A 19,149-nucleotide genomic window follows, 5' to 3' on the forward strand; every position below is an offset into this window, starting at 1 on the left:
GACCTGTGTGTCTATAGGTGACCTGGGTGTGTCTAGGTGACCTGGGTGTGTGTGTAGGTACTCGGGGTGTGTAGGTGACCTGGGCGTGTGTGGTGACCTGGGTGTCTAGAGGTGACCTGGGCGTGTGTAGGTGACCTGGGTGTGTCTATAGGTGACCTGGGTGTGTCTATAGGTGACCTGTGTGTATAGTGACCCGTGTATAGGTGACCGTGTGTGTGTGTAGGTGACCTGGGTGTGTGTAGGTGACCTGTGTGTAGGTGACCTGGGTGTGTGTGTGTGTAGGTGACCTGGGTGTGTGTGTGTGTGTGTAGGTGACCTGGGTGTGTGTGTAGGTGACCTGGTGTTTACAGACAGAATGATTCACTGTATAATCATTCATCACCTAACCCTGACTGTAAGGTTAATAATGTTAAGAGTTTAGTTGCATGAGTTTTATGATTCTTTGGTGTAATATTTAAAGCTTTGTACCCACCCACCCATTACCACCCATTACCACCCATCACCACCCATTACCAACCTCCACTACCACCCATCACCACCCACCCATCACCACCCACCCATCACCACTCACCCCTCACCACCCACCCATCACCACCCACCCCTCACCACCCACCCATCACCACCCACCATCACCACCCACCCATCACCAACACCCTCACCACCCACCATCACCACCCATCCCTAACCACCCACCCATCCCTAACCACCCACCTCAACACCACTCACCCATCACCACCCACCAATCACACCCCACCCCTAGCCACCCACCCATCACCACCCACCCCTAACCACCCATCACTTTTTAGCATCGTAATAACATTCTCACACACACACACTCACACACACACACACACACACCACCTAAATTAACATGACAGCCTGATCCAAATTTTCTTAGTTTCTGATCCTTTCCAGTCCTTACGACCCACCTCTGCCCCACCCTACCACTGCCCACCCTGCCACCCCTTGCTTCCTGCCCACCCCACCCACCCTTTTCCTTGTCCATTCCTGCACCACCCTATCCCACCCCACGACTATTATACATTGCCCACCACTACCCACACCTATCACCCACAACCCACCACTACCCACACCTATCACCCACAACCCACCACTACCCACACCTATCACCCACAACCCACCACTACCCACACCTATCACCCACAACCCACCCTATCACCCATAACCCACCTCTACCCACATCTTATTGACCCATGGCGAACCCATCCTCAGCCTACCTGTCTCCCTGCCCGCCCACTAGCCGGGGGGTGTGGGCGTGTGTGTGTACAGGGGCCATTTGGGCTGTTATTACCTGGTATTTTGGCCAGGTGAGGCTAGACCTGTGGGAACCTTACCATTGTGGCCACTCTAACCCAACCCAACCAAACCTAAACTTGCCTAACCTCACCTCACCTTACTGCACCTCGCCTTACTTCACCTCACCTTACTGCACCTCGCCTTACTTCACCTCACCTTACCTCACTTCATATCTCACCTCATAACCTCTCACCTCACCTAACCTAACCAAACCTAACCTAACGTAACCTAACATGTTAATATTAACCTAGGAATGGTCTACTAAGTGAAGGGGCGTTAAATCACTTCTGTTAATTTGTACTTGTGATTATATTTTGTCGTTAAAGAGAAAATGAAGAAAAATTATACCACTTTCAACATTTTTAACTTGGTAAAATTAACCTATGAATCACATATTAGTAGACGATTGTTAATATTAATTCAGAAGGTCAATATATATAATTTTCTTAGGGTATACAGCGGCACCTCCCAATAACGGACTTTACTCTATATATAATCCGTTAAAAAGAGGTTTTACTGTATTACTCTATTACATGAGGAATATTAACTTATTATCACTAAGACTATTACATAAGGTTAGGTTAAGTTGGGTTAAGTTAAGTTAGGTCTTTATAAGTTATCTGGGACGCGTGTTGACCGCTGTCGAGCTGTCAGACCTATTTTTTTCCCAGTGGAGCCTCGAGGTACACTTATGGTCACCTATGTGTACCTTGATAATACTGTGAAGAAAATGGGTTCCAAGGTTATTTCACCTGAAGATTGAGCATCCTAATGTTACACACACACACACGCGCACACACACGCACACACACACACACACACACACACACACACACACACACACACGGTTCTCAGGTAGATTAATGTCCGCCGCTCAACCTAATTTGTTATAATGTTGGAGTGTTGTCTGTGAACTATGGTTACCTCTCCCTACCCTCTGCCTCTTCTCCCCTCCCCTCCCATCACCCCCTCCTCCCATCACCCCCTCCCCCCATCACCCCTCCCTCCCTTCCCTCCCACCCTCCCTCCCCTCTCCCTCCCCTCCCCTCCCATCACCCTCCCCTCCCCTCCCATCACCCCTCCCCTCACCCCCTACCTCCCTCCTATCACCCCTCCCCTCCCTCTCCCCTCCCATCACCCCTCCCCTCCCCCCTCCCATCACCCTCCCTCCCCTCTCCCCCCTCCCATCACCCCTCCCTCTCCACCACCCCTCCCTCCTCTCCCTCCCATCACCCTCGCCATAGTGTTATTTCTCTTATTTTATAACCGGAATAAAATAAATTAAGTTATGTGTTGTGCGCCTCACCCCCTACGCCCCCTTCACCAGTACAGGAGACGGCTAGTGTGAACCTGAGCCCCCCGTACAGGAGATGGCCTGTGAGATATCTCCTTCTCTCACTAATTATAGAGTTGGTTGCCTACAACACGTGTCTCAACCTTGTTCACTAAAGCCGTCATAATGAGCGACTAGAGTTTGGTCTTGTGGAGGACTTTAAGTACACCTGTGTGACCTGCTGACCTGTGGTGACCTGCTGACCTGTGGTGACCTGTGGTGACCTGCTGACCTGTGTGACCTGCTGACCTGTGGTGACCTGCTGACCTGTGGTGACCTGCTGACCTGTGGTGACCTGCTGATGTATTATGGTGACATCATAGAGTCAAACGTCATTGATAATTTGGGAGGTGAATTATCATCAAGGAAACTAATGTAATAATTCCTATCCTTCTACGAGGCTTTGTTGAACTTTGGATGACCTTGACCTGTGCCCTTTGACCTCCCCAAAGATTGCATTGTTTACTGTGTAGTCAACATAGTTCATCTTTGACGCTTGGTGTAGATATGAGCAAAGTTATTGGTGATGGTACACACACACACACACTCTCTCTCCTTCCTCCTTTCCGTCTTTCTGCATTCCCCTACCCTCCTCTTCCCCTTACCTTCTCTTCCTCTCCTGCCCACTTCTTCCTCTTTTCCCTACCCCCCTCTTCCCCATTCTTTTCTCCCCCTCTTCCCCAACTCCCCCTCCTTCACCTTCCCTCTTCACTTCTCCTCCTTCTCCTCCTCCTCGTACTAGCGGGTCTGGTTGGCGTCGCGGATGAGTAATAGTTCACCGTGGCTAACCGGTCGTGATTAATGTATTCCTCCGCGTCATCCTCGACCAATCAACGGGTCGGCCTGGGAAAATAATTGACGACTCCAACATGATCGACTACAATATGACTTAAGTCTTCTCCCAAAGGTTTATTTTTATCTCCTAAAAGTTCTCCTCATCTCTCAGCATGTAGAGATAATATGATGATCTCTGTAAACCGGAGAGAATTTTCTGGACACGGGAAATTGACAGGATGGTCATTATTTACACAGCGTTAGGGAAGGACGTCGAGATAGCTGTAGCCTTGTTTATTATCACAGCTAAACGCAGCATCTTATGTCCACAACACCACAGTGGAATACAAAGTCTTTTCACCGCAGTAACACAGATCAACACAGCGTCTCCACAGCACCACACAGCGCCATACAGCACCACACAGCACCACACAGTGTACCCTCCGCGTCATCATTCACCAAGATGGATCATGGAGGACGGTGATAAAATGTTAAGTAGAGAGAGAGTGTGATCCTTCCCGCCCTGGATCACTACTGGTGGATCATCTGGAGAGAGAGAGAGAGAGAGAGAGAGAGAGAGAGAGAGAGAGAGAGATGTACCATAAGTGTCCGCTACCTTCATTAATCAAGCGAGATGTTATCACTAATTATTCTACATTTTTCACATTATGGGGCATTACTCTCTCTCTCTCTCTCTCTCTCTCTCCTCTGGATTTCTTTCTTTCTTCTCGTTTGGTTTAGAGAGAGAGAGAGAGAGAGAGAGAGAGAGAGAGATCTTAAAACCAAAATAACTCCAAAATTCTGCATTCTTATTGGTTATCAACAGCAGATCTTCCCGTCTCGTGATTGGCCAGAGTCCAAACTTTAACCTAACCTAACCAAACCATCTCTTATCTTCAGTGGTCAGGTTATCTTATCTCTGTGTTAATATGAGGGATGGTGAGGGTGACAAGCGGAGGAAGTGTCGTAAGTTAAATCAATTATGCAGTCCAGGGTGGATATATATCACCCTAATTAGTGTGAGAGACGAAGGGAGGAGAGATAAGGGTGAGTAAAGTAAGGTGCTGCGTCACGCCCCCTCGCTGTGTGACCCTTAACGTAGCGGTGTTGGCCAATTACAAGCTGGGTGTAGGATGTAAACATGAAGAATTAGCCAATCAAAAGGCTCCTTACTTGAGATAAACACGTTAGCCAATCATAAAGCTTCTTATATGAGATAAACACATTAGCCAATCATAAGACTCCGTACTTGAGATAAACAAACAGTTAACCAATCATAAGACTCCTTGAGATAAACAAACACAACGAACCAATTATATCGTTCCTTATTTGATATAAAAAATAAAGTGAACCAATTATATGGCTTCAAGCTCAAGATAAACAAACAGAACTAACCAATCCTAAGATTCCTTGCTTGAGGTAAACAAACACACTCGGCCAATCAGAAGGCTCGCTGGTCCAAGGGATAATAACAAGGTGTAACTCGAGTTAGTTAACATATATCAGTAAGTTTTGGCTGTGTGGGGCAGATAAGGAGTGAGAGTTATGGCTTCCTCATCATAGTAAAACACAAACAAACATGAACAGTTAAAAGGAAAATGTGATAAGTGAAAAAAACACACAAATATTGTTTAATTTTCCAGCTCGTTACATTGTTGTTGTTCTAATGATCGTAACTACCTCAACTGACAGAGTCGTTAAGCATCGTTCACTAATTATTCGTTGTTACGGTAACAAAAGGTAAATATTATAATTTTTTTCTTTTAGTATCGATTATTTTACCTGGATTTCATTTTATTAACATTATATTACGAGTTAATTTTGTGTCTAGTTTTATCCTTTGCACAAGTCCTCGGTGTTCGCGGTAGGCGTCTGTTTGTTTGTTTGTCTAATGATAAAACAAAAAATATATAAAACATGAAGATAAGGCTAAAAATGTTCTTATATTTTCGTTTTTAAATTAATGTACACGAGTCCAGCCTTGGAAAATTACTTTAAGGCGTATAAATGGAGACCGGTGTTTTGTTTAGTGAGAAAAACCTTTAAGTAATTGTTGTTTGTTACAATATATCTGAGGAGTTATTGTGTATTACTTGTTCCTTATTAGGCAGCAAGACCCCTTCTTCAGGTGTGGCGGTGGGGGTGGCTAGTTCAGTCATCAAGCAGGAGAGAACCTTCGCCAGGTAGTAGTAAGGGTAGACCAGGCAGGAGAGAACCTTCGCCAGGCAGTAGTAAGGGTAGACCAGACAGGAGAGAACCTTCGCCAGGCAGTAGTAAGGGTAGACCAGACAGGAGAGAACCTTCGCCAGGCAGTAGTAAGGGTAGACCAGGCAGGAGAGAACCTTCGCCAGGCAGTAGTAAGGGTAGACCAGGCAGGAGAGAACCTTCGCCAGGCAGTAGTAAGGGTAGACCAGACAGGAGAGAACCTCGCCAGGCAGAAGCAAGTGGTAGACCAGACAGGAGAGAACCTTCTGCCAGGCAATAGTAAGGGTAGACCAGGAGAGAACCTTCTGCCAGGCAATAGTAAGCGGTAGACCAGGCAGGAGAGAGAACCTTCGCCAGTGGTAAGGGTAGACCAGGGCAGGAGAGAACCTTCGCCAGGCAGTAGTAAGGGCAGACCAGACAGGAGAGAACCTCTCGCCAGGCACAGTAAGGGCAGACCAGGCAGGAGAGAACCTTCGCCAGGCAGTAGTAAGGGCAGACCTGTGGCAGGAGAGAAACCTTCAGGCAGTAGTATGGTAGACCAGATAGAGAGAGAACCTTTCGCCAGGCAATAGTAAGGGGTAGACCAGGCAGGAGAGAACCTTCTGCCAGGCAGTAGTAAGGCATCCAGACAGGAGAGAACCTTCGCCAGGGCAGTAGGGGGTGTGACCAGGCAGGAGAGAACCTTCGCCAGGCAGTAGTAAGGGTAGACCAGACAGGAGAGAACCTTCGCCAGGCAGTAGTAAGGGTAGACCAGGCAGGAGAGAACCTTTCGCCAGGCAGTAGGCAGGGAAGACCAGACAGGAGAGAACCCTTCGCCAGGCAGTAGTAAGGGTAGACCAGCCAGTAGAGAACCTTTCGCCAGGGCAGTAGTAAGGGTAGACCAGACAGGAGAGAACCGCCAGGCAAAAGTAGTGGGCGCGGGTAGACCAGGCAGGAGAGAACCTTCGCCAGGCAGTAGTAAGGGTAGACCAGACAGGGAGAGAACCTTCGCCAGGCAGTAGTAAGGGTAGACCAGGCAGGAGAGAACCTTCGCCAGGCAGTAGTAAGGGTAGACCAGGCAGGAGAGAACCTTCGCCAGGCAGTAGTAAGGGTAGACCAGGCAGGGGAGAACCTTCGCCAGGCAGTAGTAAGGGTAGACCAGACGGGAGTGAACCTTCGCCAGGCAGTAGTAAGGGTAGACCAGACGGGAGTGAACTTTCGCCAGGCAGTAGCAAGGGCGGGCAGTAGTGCCTGGCGGTGGTAGTAAATCTTTACCTGAGTCACACGCACCTGCCGCCCTTAATGAAGACTCGTTCATTAGTATTCTTGAGGAAATATGACCAGAAGTTCGTTAAGCTTATGACTAAATATGTTAGGACTATGTCGCCGCTCTGACCAGTGTGACCCATTGTGACCTTTATCGTGGGTCTTGGGTCTATAGTCTTGGGTCTCGGGTTTATGGTCTGAGGTTGTCAATTTAAAACGGATTTGATATATTATATTCTACAATTTTTAACTTAGCGTCATTATTATTATTATTATTATTATTATTATTATTATTATTATTATTATTATTATTATTATTATTATTATTATTATTATTATTATTATTATTATTATGAACGTTGTTATTAGCTGTGGGTTGACTGAAGGTGTTCCGGTAATGAGAGAGATTTACCTGTAAAGATTGGGGTAGTGGACAGGTAGCCAACCAACCCTTCTGGCGGAGATAAATGTACACACAGGTAGATAATGAGGTGTGTACACTGATAATAAGGCGTGAGTGTACTTATATTGGCACACACACACACACACGCTAGATCGATGTGTACACAGATATATAACCTAGGTGTGTACACGGATGATATGGTGTGTACATAGATAACAGAGTGTGTACACAGTTATATTAGCTCTCTCTCTCTCTCTCTCTCTCTCTCTCTCTCTCTCTCTCTCTCTCTCTCTCCCACTTAGACGACACAGAGAGAGAGAGAGAGAGCAGCAGCAGCAGAAGGACAGGGAGAGGAAGGAGAGGGAGAGTGGGAGTGAGAGGAAGGAGAGGGTCGGTAGCCAGCCAGACCTTGCCTTATTTACAGTGGGCGGGGAGACTGAATAATTCATATGGGAGGTATTGGCAGCTAATTGATACAAGTTCATCTGGTTGTTCTGAGGCCAGGGGGCGCCTTCAGGAGCTCCTACTGAAGAAGTGGACGAAGTAGAAGGCGCCGCAGGATTCAGGTAGTGCTTGTAGGTACTGTACAGCACCTGCAGGTTTTTATGAGACCAGGGGGCGCCTTCAGAAACTCATACTAAAGAAGTAGACGAAGCAGGAAGCGCCGCAGGATTCAGGAAGTGCTCATAGATACCATACAGCTCCTGCAGGTTGTTCTGTAACCAGGGGGCGCCTCCAGGAGCTCCTACTGAAGGAGTGGACATAGTAGGAAACCCTCTCGTAAGACTCATGAGGTGCTCGTGGTCAGGGCTGCCTTAGGATAGTCAGTGCTTAACACCTGCTGAAGAAGTAGACGAAGAAGGAGGTTCTCGCGTAGATGCCAGACCCTTCAGGATATAAGAGGTGTTCGTAGATACAAGTTCTGTAGCCAAGGGCGCCTCAGGATGTGCGAAGATAAACACCAAGTGGGAAAAGGTGATAAATAAGAGACTAGATGAGATAATAAGAATAAATCCACGAGAGAGAGGGGCAGAGGGAGGGAGAGAGGGGGCAGAGGGAGGGAGAGAGAGGGGCAGAGGGAGGAGAGAGGGGGGCAGAGGGAGGAGAGGGGGCAGAGAGAGGGAGAGAGGGGGAGAGAGGGAGAGGAGAGAGAGGGGGCAGGAGGAGGGAGAGAGGGGGGCAGAGAGGGGCAGAGAGAGGGGAGAGAGAGGGGCAGAGGGAGGGAGAGAGAGGGGCAGAGGGAGGAGAGAGGGGGGCAGAGGGAGGGAGAGAGAGGGGCAGAGGGAGGGAGAGAGAGGCAGGGAGGGGAGGGAGAGAGGGGGCAGAGGGAGGGGAGAGGGGGGGGCAGAGAGAGGGAGAGAGAGGGGCAGAGGGAGGGGAGAGAGGGGGCAGAGGGGAGGGGAGAGAGGGGGGGCAGAGGGAGGGAGAGAGAGAGGGGGCAGAGAGAGGGAGAGAGAGGGGGGCAGAGGGGAGGGAGAGAGAGGGGCAGAGGGAGGGAGAGAGGGGGGGCAGAGAGAGGGAGAGAGAGGGGGCAGAGGGAGGGAGAGAGAGGGGGCAGAGAGAGGAGAAAGAGGGGCAGAGAGAGGGCAGAGAGAGGGGCAGAGAGAGGGAGAGAGAGGGGCAGAGGGAGGGAGAGAGAGGGGGCAGAGGGAGGGAGAGAGAGGGGCAGAGAGAGGAGAAAGAGGGGCAGAGAGGAGAGAGAGGGGGCAGAGGGAGGGAGAGAGGGGGCAGAGGGAGGGGCAGAGGGAGAGAGGGGGGGCAGAGGGAGGGAGAGAGAGGGGCAGAGAGAGGGAGAGAGGGGGCAGAGGGAGGGGCAGAGAGGGAGAAAGAGGGGCAGAGGGAGGAGAGAGGGCAGAGGGAGGCAGAGGGAGGGGAGAGAGGGGGCAGAGAGAGAGAGGGGAGCAGAGAGAGAGAGGGGGGCAGAGAGAGAGAGGGGGGCAGAGAGAGAGAAAGAGAGGATGATAATAATAATGAATAAATTTACACAAAAACGCGAACGATTTATTTATGGGAGAAGACAGTACAGATGAATGGGGGATAAATGGTGGGAAATAAGTGTTGGGGAGAAGGTGGTGTTGAGGAAGGGGTTTTGGGGAAGAGGTAATGAGGAAGAGGTGGTATTGGGGAAGAAGAGATGATGATGGGGAGGAGGAGGAGGAGGTGATGGTTGGGGGAGTAACCTGGACGCTTGTTTACCTGTATACCTGCCTTAATGACCAGTTTGGAAGGTGTAATAGGGTGCGAGAGACGGTGTGTGCGGTAAGGAAGTGTTTACCGCAGAAAGGTGTAATAGTTGGGAACATCCATCATCTTCCTGCAGTCAATCTTGTTGTTGGTTAAGAAATAATAGTTTCTTATAAGACGTTTAAAAAAATATTATATTGTTTATTTATTTATTTTTTAGCTAAGTGAATTTAAGATTTGTTTAACTCAGACTATTTGTGTATAATAAGGTTAAAAAAAAAAAGGTTATTCTTAATTATACATACATACATACCTACCCACCTACCTAATTATTTGGTTATAATTTTATGCACGTGAACAGTGTCCTAACCTAACCTAACCAATCAATTATAGACTGCAATTTCTCTCTCTCTCTCTCTCTCTGCAGTACTCACGTCATCACCGCCACACACCTGACCAACACCATAATATATAGGCTCTCTCGGGTCTGTCCACCAGCCTCAGGACGCCCACAACACTAGGGTCTTTAAGATACATTTTTGAGGTCTCTATCAACCCCTTTCTCTCCCCCACTTCCTTCCTCCCCTCCCTCCCCTACCCCCCCCTCCTCCCCCTCCCCTACTTCCTCCTCTTCTACTTCCCTCCTTCCCCCCCTACTCCCCCACTTCCTCCCTCCCCTTCACCCTCCTTCCCTTCCCTCCTCCCCTTCTAGCTTTCTCCTCCACTCCTATCTCCTCTTCCTTCTTGCCCTCCTCCCTTTTCCCTACCCTCCTCCTCCTTTGCTCCCCCTTCCATTCCACCAAACTACCTCCTTTTCTATCCCACCTCCCTCCCTCCCTTCATCAACCTCCCTCCTCCCTTCATCAACCTCCCTCCTCCCTTCATCAACCTCCCCCTACCTCCTCCATCAACCTCCCTCCTCCTCCCTCCATCAACCTCCTACCCTCCCTCCATCAACCTCCTCTCTCCTCCCTCCATCAACCTCCCCTCCTTCATCAACCTCCCCCTCCCTCCATCAACCCCCTACCTCCCTCCCTCTTCCCCAACCCCCACCCTCGACCTCCTTCTGAGAAACAGGACACTTGAGTTACACCAACACTAACACACAACACTTGAGTTACACCAACACTAACACAACACTTGAGTTACACCAACACTAACACAACACTTGAGTTACACCAACACTAACACAACACTTGAGTTACACCAACACTTTGAGTTACACCAACACTAACACAACACTGAGTTACAATCCAACACTCACTTTGAGTTACACCAACACTAACACAACACTTGAGTTACACCAACACTAACACAACACTTGAGTTACACCAACACTAACACAACACTTGAGTTACACCAACACTAACACAACACTTGAGTTACACCAACACTAACACAACACTTGAGTTACACCAACACTAACACAACACTTGAGTTACACCAACACTAACACAACACTTGAGTTACACCAACACTCTACCTTAACAAGATACATTCACTGACAACCTAACCTAGGAATCTTTCCATTAAACCTTCATTTTTAACCTAATTAGTGTCAAATACATCTACCTGGTTAAGGTAAATTCTCAGTATGTTTCTAATGTTATTTTTTCGATAATGTTTTGTGTTTTCTCGTAAGTTAATCCGTTAGTTACTTACATATGTCTTTATTTACGAGGAATGTTTATAGTAGGAACCTTTGTGGCTTGGGCGAGTGGCTGTCTGATGCAATCACCCAACATCCACGTTAAGTTCACAGCTAATTGAGTCCAGACTGTTGTGTTGTGTTGTGTGAAAGAGAAGGTTGTAAAGGCTTGTGTCACGAGGCCGTAAGAGCGACCATTAATAGGCATAGACTGTCAGCGGGTTTCTATGAATCCATTACCGCTCGCTGAGGACCCGGCGAGGTGAAAGCAGGTGAAACAAAGGTGTGACGGAGGTGGTAAGTGAACGGCTTTTGTTGTGGCATGAAGAGGGGCGGCGGCTGGCACCTGTGTCATGACGTGGGGCTGATGGCTGTGTCATGGTGACGTGTTATTCAGGGCACCAGCATCACTACACATACCTCCTGGTGCCTCACACTCTCTCCCTCTGTTCTTCCCTCCCTCCCTCCCTCCTTCCCTCCCTCCCTCCCTCCCTCCCTCCCTCCACTCCACTCATTATATAAAGTGGTATAAGTGGCGACTTTTTCTTTAATATATATGAAAATGTTCATAAGAGTAAAGAGAGATAGAAGATTAATGTGACTGTTTGTCCAGGTAGGTGAGAGTTAACAGCTCCTGGAGGGTCAACACATCAGGTCAGTGTTATATATCATTTGTTGTTTATGCACTTGTTAGTAAGTGTTGTGTCTGAGGTAAGTGAGTTCGTCGCCGTCACCTTCCCTGTTAAAGATCAGGATCACGTTTGGTGTATAAAGTCTCTCGGGGAAATGTTCTTGTTGCAGTCGTGTTCTAGAGAGTGACTTGTGTATATCAGTAACTATCAGCTACCAGAACTGTGTATTCCTTTACGCCATTATAGCGTGAGTCTGTAAGTCATTTAGCATCAGGTATCCTCCTCAAGCTGTCGTGTCGCCACCAAACGTCGGGTCCAGAGTGTATCACAATATGTCAAAGTTATTATTCATTGTTCACAATACGGGGTTAATTCTGGATCCAATAAGAGCGTGGTGACCCCTCCGTTGACAGACAGACAGACAGACAGACAGACATAAACAGGTTCTAATAACACAGACACAAAATGGATGAATAAAAATACATTATTTTTCCAAACAACATTTTATTCTCAGCATCACAAACAAACAAATTAAATCAATATATTCTTCCAATATTTCTACTAAAAGTTTGGATCACATGAAGATTAGCCCCCCTAGCTTATCTCATCTGATGATTACACACCTTAACAGTTAGGTTAGGTTAGGTTAGGTTATGCAGTCACCAGGTGTTATAATCTTCAGGTGGTCCCTTAACTTAGTATCTTATTGACTAGATTTTGAAGACATTAGCAAACATCAATGACAAATAATTCCCAAATGTTAAAAATTAACTTGAGGGGGGGCGTGGGGGGGGGGGGGGGGGGGGGGGAGGGGGAGTGGGGGAGGGGGAAGAAATATACTAAAACCCCAAATTATAAACACAAATCTTATTCTAAACATTGACCAAAACTTAAACATTAATTATAAAAGAGATAAATTATATAAACATTATAGTGAAGAGACTTAAATGGTTATTAAATATTTGTTATTTAGTGATGAAACAGATGTTGTGTTTAGTTAAAGGTCTTTGTTGTTGTTGTTGTTGTTGTATAATGAAATAAACATTATAACAAAGAAAAACTGAACACCTGAACAAAGAGCAATCAACCACAAGCAGGTAAACCCAAACAAAAACAACACAAACAAACAAACAAACAGGACATGGTAAACAATGTAAACAGTTCTTCAGACTGTCATGGCCGCTGTTATAGGTAGAGACTATAGTAGAGAGAGAGATACTGGGGTCTACACAGGACTACACTGGTCTACAGGGATACAAAAGGCTACACTGGGCTAGACTAGACTACACAGGTCTACATAAACCTCCACTAGGATGACTATCTCGGTCTAAACAAGACTACATGACTACACAGAGCTAGACAGACAGACAGACAGACAGACAGACAACAAGCAGATACCTCCGTGAACCAATAAACAGATAACATCAAGAGACAGGGAGATCAGATAGGTACAAGCATAACCCACACGCTAACATTCCTACCACACCCCACACACACCCTCACACACCTCCCTAAAGTGTGTTCCAATATCTCCAATGGTTGTTGCTATACCCTGTTATTAGATCAAAAGTGTATAATATTTATCGGGGACTTTGCCACACTTTAATACGGTGTGGGTGACTGAGGACCCTCCCTGGGGCACGCTCCTACGATGTGTTATGCTTGACAGTTAGTTTCTGTTTGGTATTATAATGATCAGGGAGTAGTTCTCTCTCTTCCCTCGTTGTTTTCTCTTCTCTATTTTCTTCTAGCTCTCTCTTTGTCCTTCTCCAGTTCCCTTACTCCCTCTTTCCCCCCCTCTTCTTTCTTCTCGTCCTGCCTCTCTTTCCCCCTTCTCATCTCATTCCTCCTCTTCCATTCCTCCATCTCTACCCCCCCCCTCACCTCGCCTCCTCCCCTGTTTTACAAATGTAACCACGTAAATAATTCTGTAAATATGATTCATATTTACAAATGTGAATCATAGTGTAAATCTAACTTACATTTACAAACATGAAATATATTTACAGATGTGACAGGTATTTACAAGCCTGACTTATCATACCTGTCTTCTTATTCATGTTTGTATCTGTTAAAACTCTCTCTCTCTGTTTCTTCATTTATCTTAATGCTTGTTCATTTCTTTTATCTCTTTAATCTGCTTTTTCTTTATCTGTTGGTCTGTCTGTACTTTTATATCTTCCTTTATATATTTTTATCTATGTATCTATCTTTATCCACCTACCTATCTCCCCCCCTCTCTCTCTCTCTCTCTCTCTCTCCTCTACAACACAGGCCGCCATGTAATCTTTCTCAGTAATAACAGGAAATAATTCTTTCGTTTGTCCACTTTGACCTGGGTATAGAGCAGCCCCGCCCCGCCCCACCCTGACCCACCCTGCCCCGTCCCACCCCACCCCACCCGCCGCAACCACCCCACCCTCACTGTAGTTCCTCCAGTCTCCGCGGTCCTAATATTGGGCGGGTTGGTATGGGTAGGGCGTAGACAGAATGGGTGGGATGTAGACAGAATGGGTGGTATGTAGACGGGGTGGCCAACGGGTGGAGGGACTGGACGGCGTGGCGTGGGTGAGGTGCAGCAGATAAAAGGTTTGACCGGGTGGAATGGGTGGCATGGGCGGGGTGGCGTGCGTGGGCGAGGCTGTAGGCAAAGTAGTCGTGTCATCGGTGATTGAGACAGAACGCATGAGGATCTCTCTTGTGTGACAGATGAGTCGTCCACACTACATCCTGACACGACATCACGACCCTCAACTATTTCTGGACATGGTCATGGTGTGGACATGTCTTAAACGTGTAGTGGACAGGTGATGGACAGTTATAAATGTGTCCTGCATAAGTTCTGGACAGATCGTGGATAGATGGTGAACAGATTTTAAACACATTGTGAAGGTAACCTGAATAAGTCATGAACTGCTTTTGAACACGTCTTGGAACGGTCATGAATAAGTCTCAAGCAGGCAGTGGACAAGTCGTAGACAGGTCATGGACAGGTCATGGACAGGTCATAGACATGTAGACAGGTCGTGGACATGATGGAGAAAGATCGTGGACATGGTGACAGGTCGTGGACATGATGGAGAAAGATCGTGGACATGGTGACAGGTCGTGGACAGATCGATGGGTGGAGTTAAGCGGGTCTCTTGTTACCTCCTCCGTGAGTCTCCCTGGAAAAAAACAAACATCTTATAGGACTTTCAGAATATTTGAAATTATTTATTCTGAACTTCAAAATCCTACAACAGCTCATAAATCCTTTTCAAACACCACTATGCTTCACAAGGAGGATTCGAACCCTTTCTTAGGAACACCATAGTTCATAATGCAGATTCGAACACCTCAAAAGATAATGAATCATGCATTGATATCATTATCATGCCTGAACCATAATCGAAGCATCGGTAAAGTTCATGAACCATAAATTAACAGCATAATGGTTCACAATTCGTGGTGTTTTTTTCTCCAGGTGCTTCGAGTAGCTCATGTAAGAGTTCTTGGGCTTCATAAACCATTCATTAACGCTCCATGGTTTAACTCACTGGTGGTTTATGAGTAAAAAAGAAACGTGTTTATGGTAACGGGTTTTATGTGACAATAATTCATGAACTATTTTTTGCAATCAGATTCTAGAACGAAGCCTTAAACTCAGCTGATCAATGACTCAAGTGTTCGTTTCATTATAAAAACAAACCAGTTCAGAAATATCACTTTGGTTCATAAGTCTCAACACAGAGTGACTTTATAATAATGCTTCAGGTTCATGATACAACGGTACATAAACATCATAAAATGTTTCATAAAGTTCATCAATAATACTTCGTAAAACTTCAGTACTTACATAATAACAAGAGCTACAGTCAGCGAGCCGATTACTGAAGCGTTTCGACTAGAGTTCGGAAAGGTTCACCAATAGAGACAATGAAATACCGAATCATCATTTAACTGGAACTATTAAATCCACTGCTTCATTAACTGTCTATTGGCTTCATATTTAAGGATTGTAAGATAAGCTTCAGAAGTTATGGCGGTTTGGCTTAAGGGTTTATTATTTTGGATGATTCGGAATGATTTGTCGAAACTTTAATGTATAATGTGTGTGTGTGTGTGTGTGTGTGTGTGTGTGTGTGTGTGTGTGTGTGTGTGTGTGTGTCTAAGCATTCACGAACCTTATATAGATATGTCTAAATATGGCTAGACTTATGTATATTTATTTAAACATATCTAAACACATTCATAAACATATATTCAAGTATAAGCACACATAAACGCATCTATGTACATGTAGAAATATGTAAACATTCTTAAAACATGTATATCTATTTAAATATTTATAACATCAATGAATACATATGTATTAAGCCATTAAGATATGTTTAGAAATATCGGAACATATATATTAAAAACGTACAGTAAACATTTAAACATTATACTGGTCCACCTACAACATCTCAACATTTAGTAGCATAATAACTGATGACTAACACAACACAACATTATACGGACAGACAGACAGACAGATGGATGGACAGACAGACAGACAGACAGACAGATGTAAGAACAGCCAGGGAGACAAAGGGACAGACAGACGAATAGACAGTTAGAGGGACATAATAATTATGTGACCGTTCCTAAGTACTATAAAATAACCTGTGTTTACTAAGTGCGGGAGGCTTATTAAGTGTGGCTTAACGTAGACCAGACCAGACCAGACCAGACCAGACCTAACCGAACCGAGATTCAGGTTTCGGTGTTCAGGTTAGGGATTTTCGGGATTCGGTGAAAAGGCTATATGGGATTCTGGGTTAGGTGTTGAGGTTGAGGATTCGGGGTTCGTGATTCGGGATTCGTGTATAGTGGTTCGGTCATGAGCATCAGACGTGGTCGTCACACACACCACACTCACATTAGCCTTTTTCTAAAACTATATCAAAGTGTTTCCAAAAAATGTCTCCAAAAATCACTTAAATGTTTTCGTGGGGACCGATTTTCCTCACACATCAACAAGTGAGGATAGCAACATTGTCCTAAAACATCAACAAGTGAGGATAGCAACATTGTCCTAAAACATCAACAAGTGATGATAATGTTGTTGGTATAATAAGACATTCACGTCATCTGTCAGGTCGTGTGTGCACCCTGTAGATGAGGGAATATTTCTACCTTGACAAAATAACATTGAAATTGAATTGATATTTTCTCTTAACTCGACAAATCTCTTGGTGGTAAACGAAGAAAAATTAACAAGAAAAATTTTAAATTTTTTTGGCTAGATTATGTTGTTAGGCTAAGTTAGGTAAGGTTATGGAGGGAGAGGTGAGGAGAGAGTAGGGAGTAGGGAGAGGAGAGAGTAAGGAGAGGAGAGAGGAGGGACTAGTAAGAGTATGGACAGGAGAGAGTAGAGAGAGGTAAGAGTAGGGAGGTAAGAGGCGTCTCCTTGACCCCGGCTCACAGGTCAGACAGGTAAGGTAAGCGAGGCAGGAAGGTGTGACTGATAACCACGTCTTCAGGTGGTCATAAGCCCACCAAATTGATTAACATAATTCAGGACAAAAAAATTGGTAAATCTTCCTCTTGTGTGACGGCAGCCCACGTGACTGATGCTTCATGTGGTCGCTTCCGTCTCTTGTTTAGTTATACAGCTAAACAATTATGGCGCCTTACCTGTGCATTCTGAGGTGCTCTGAGCGACGGAAGGTGCGGCCACAGACAGGACAGGTGAGGGGTGTGTGGGTCCTCTCGTGCACCAGCAGGAGGTAGGCGCGGGGGAAGCGCCTCTCACACACACGACACACGTACGACCTCCCGCCCTCACGCCTCGACCGTCGACAAACGCGCCCCCCCTCCACCACGGCTATGGCGCCGACCGTCAGCCCCGCCGTCGTGCTCGCTCGTGGAGCAACTCCTCCTCCCTGAGGCGTTGAAGGAGGTCCAGGCAAGTTCTCAGTCACACTGTCCAGCGCCCAGGGCTCCTGCGGCTGTAGGAGGGTAGTGTGGGGCCAGCAATCAGGTCCCACATCCCGCTCTGAACCCAGCGCCGCCTTACACCACCCGCCCAATTCCAAGAGTTTGTGTGAAGTCATCTTAAAACTGGCTTTTTTCCTTTTTTTTTTGGTTGCTTTATGTCATCCTCTTGGCCAGGGTGAGTCTCTATTTATAGTCCATCAGGATGAACTCACACTTCAGGACACACTCGCACCTCAACAACACCCAGGATACACTTAGTAGAGTGTGAGGTACACGCACACTTGCACCCCTACTAACATATGGGATAGGAGCGTCAGCCGTAGGAACTGAGGAGGTCTCTGGCAGGAGTTGAGGCAGCAGCGCTTGGATCCTACTGGGGTACTAGGGAGGATCGAGGACTTTTGAACCTGAGGACGTCCCGGGTAGGAGATGACAGGCGAGGGGTAGGATGTGGACAGGGTCGCCGTGGTGACCAGAGAGGAGGGGAGGGAAGGACTGGCGGGGCAGGGACGTGTGTGTGTGTGCGCCCTGAGTCCTGACCCCCTCCCCCCCCCCCAGCCTGGCCCTCCCTGCTGACGTAACTACCCACACCCTTGTCGGCACTCACACAGACACTCCTCTTCATACATACACACACTCACATGCACACAAGCACATTCGCGTACACACACACACACACACACACACACACACACACACACACACACCCTTTACCACAAACAAACGATTAGTGGCACTATTCACCCATCCACCAACCACACATTATCTACAGGCGAGTAGCCCACGTCTTCCATATACACATTTTCACCTTTTCCTCGACACAACATTAAGACCTTCTCAGTGTCGCACCTTAAAGAGTCAACCACACGAAATACGTCGCTGTGAGTCAACCTGTCTCATTACCTGGTGGCTCTACAGGTATACGTCTTACCTGTGCTGGAGAGAATGGGGGAGAGAAGGGTGAGGTGTTAAGTTAACGTATCTTGTTAAATGAGAATCTCGGTTTAATTTTGACAGACAGACAGACAGACCTTATGAGTTCTATAGATCAGAGTCGTGTGGGTGTTGGAGTCATAGCCAACCACCCCGCCCACCTCTACCCACTCCACCCACTTTACACAACCACCGCCCACAACCGCCATATTATATCTACGCCACCACCACCATTGTCCACCCCAACATCACCGCCCACACCTTCACCGCCCACCCACACTGCTCACTGCCACCCACCGACACCCACCCCACCCACACATCATCAATTGGGCTCAGTTATATAATTAATCTAGTACAGTAACCTACTTTCCCGACTGACAAACTGATAAGACTCCCCCCGTGAAGGATATATTAAACACGTCTCATTCTCGAGGCTGCCGGAAGGTGACGCCACTGCTGCAGCTTTTGTCAGGCGAGTTGAGGTCAGGTCAGGTCAGGTGGAGTGATCGGA

General features: G+C 46.8%; 1 protein-coding gene across 1 annotated transcript; it reads right to left on the reverse strand.

The window, feature by feature from the left end:
- Positions 1 to 14,145: 14,145 nt before the first annotated feature.
- On the reverse strand, positions 14,146 to 18,219 carry LOC121870558 (protein sister of odd and bowel-like). Its single transcript, XM_042372389.1, has 2 exons — positions 17,403 to 18,219; positions 14,146 to 14,908 (listed from the first exon to the last, which is right to left on the reverse strand). Exons 1-2 carry the CDS (start codon positions 17,819 to 17,821, stop codon positions 14,872 to 14,874), a joined length of 456 nt encoding a protein of 151 aa, XP_042228323.1. The 5' UTR covers positions 17,822 to 18,219; the 3' UTR covers positions 14,146 to 14,871.
- Between the last annotated feature and the right edge of the window lie 930 nt (positions 18,220 to 19,149).

This window comes from Homarus americanus, unplaced genomic scaffold, assembly GCF_018991925.1.
Source record: "Homarus americanus isolate GMGI-L3 unplaced genomic scaffold, GMGI_Hamer_2.0 scaffold56333, whole genome shotgun sequence".
Taxonomy (NCBI): Eukaryota; Metazoa; Arthropoda; class Malacostraca; order Decapoda; family Nephropidae; genus Homarus; species Homarus americanus.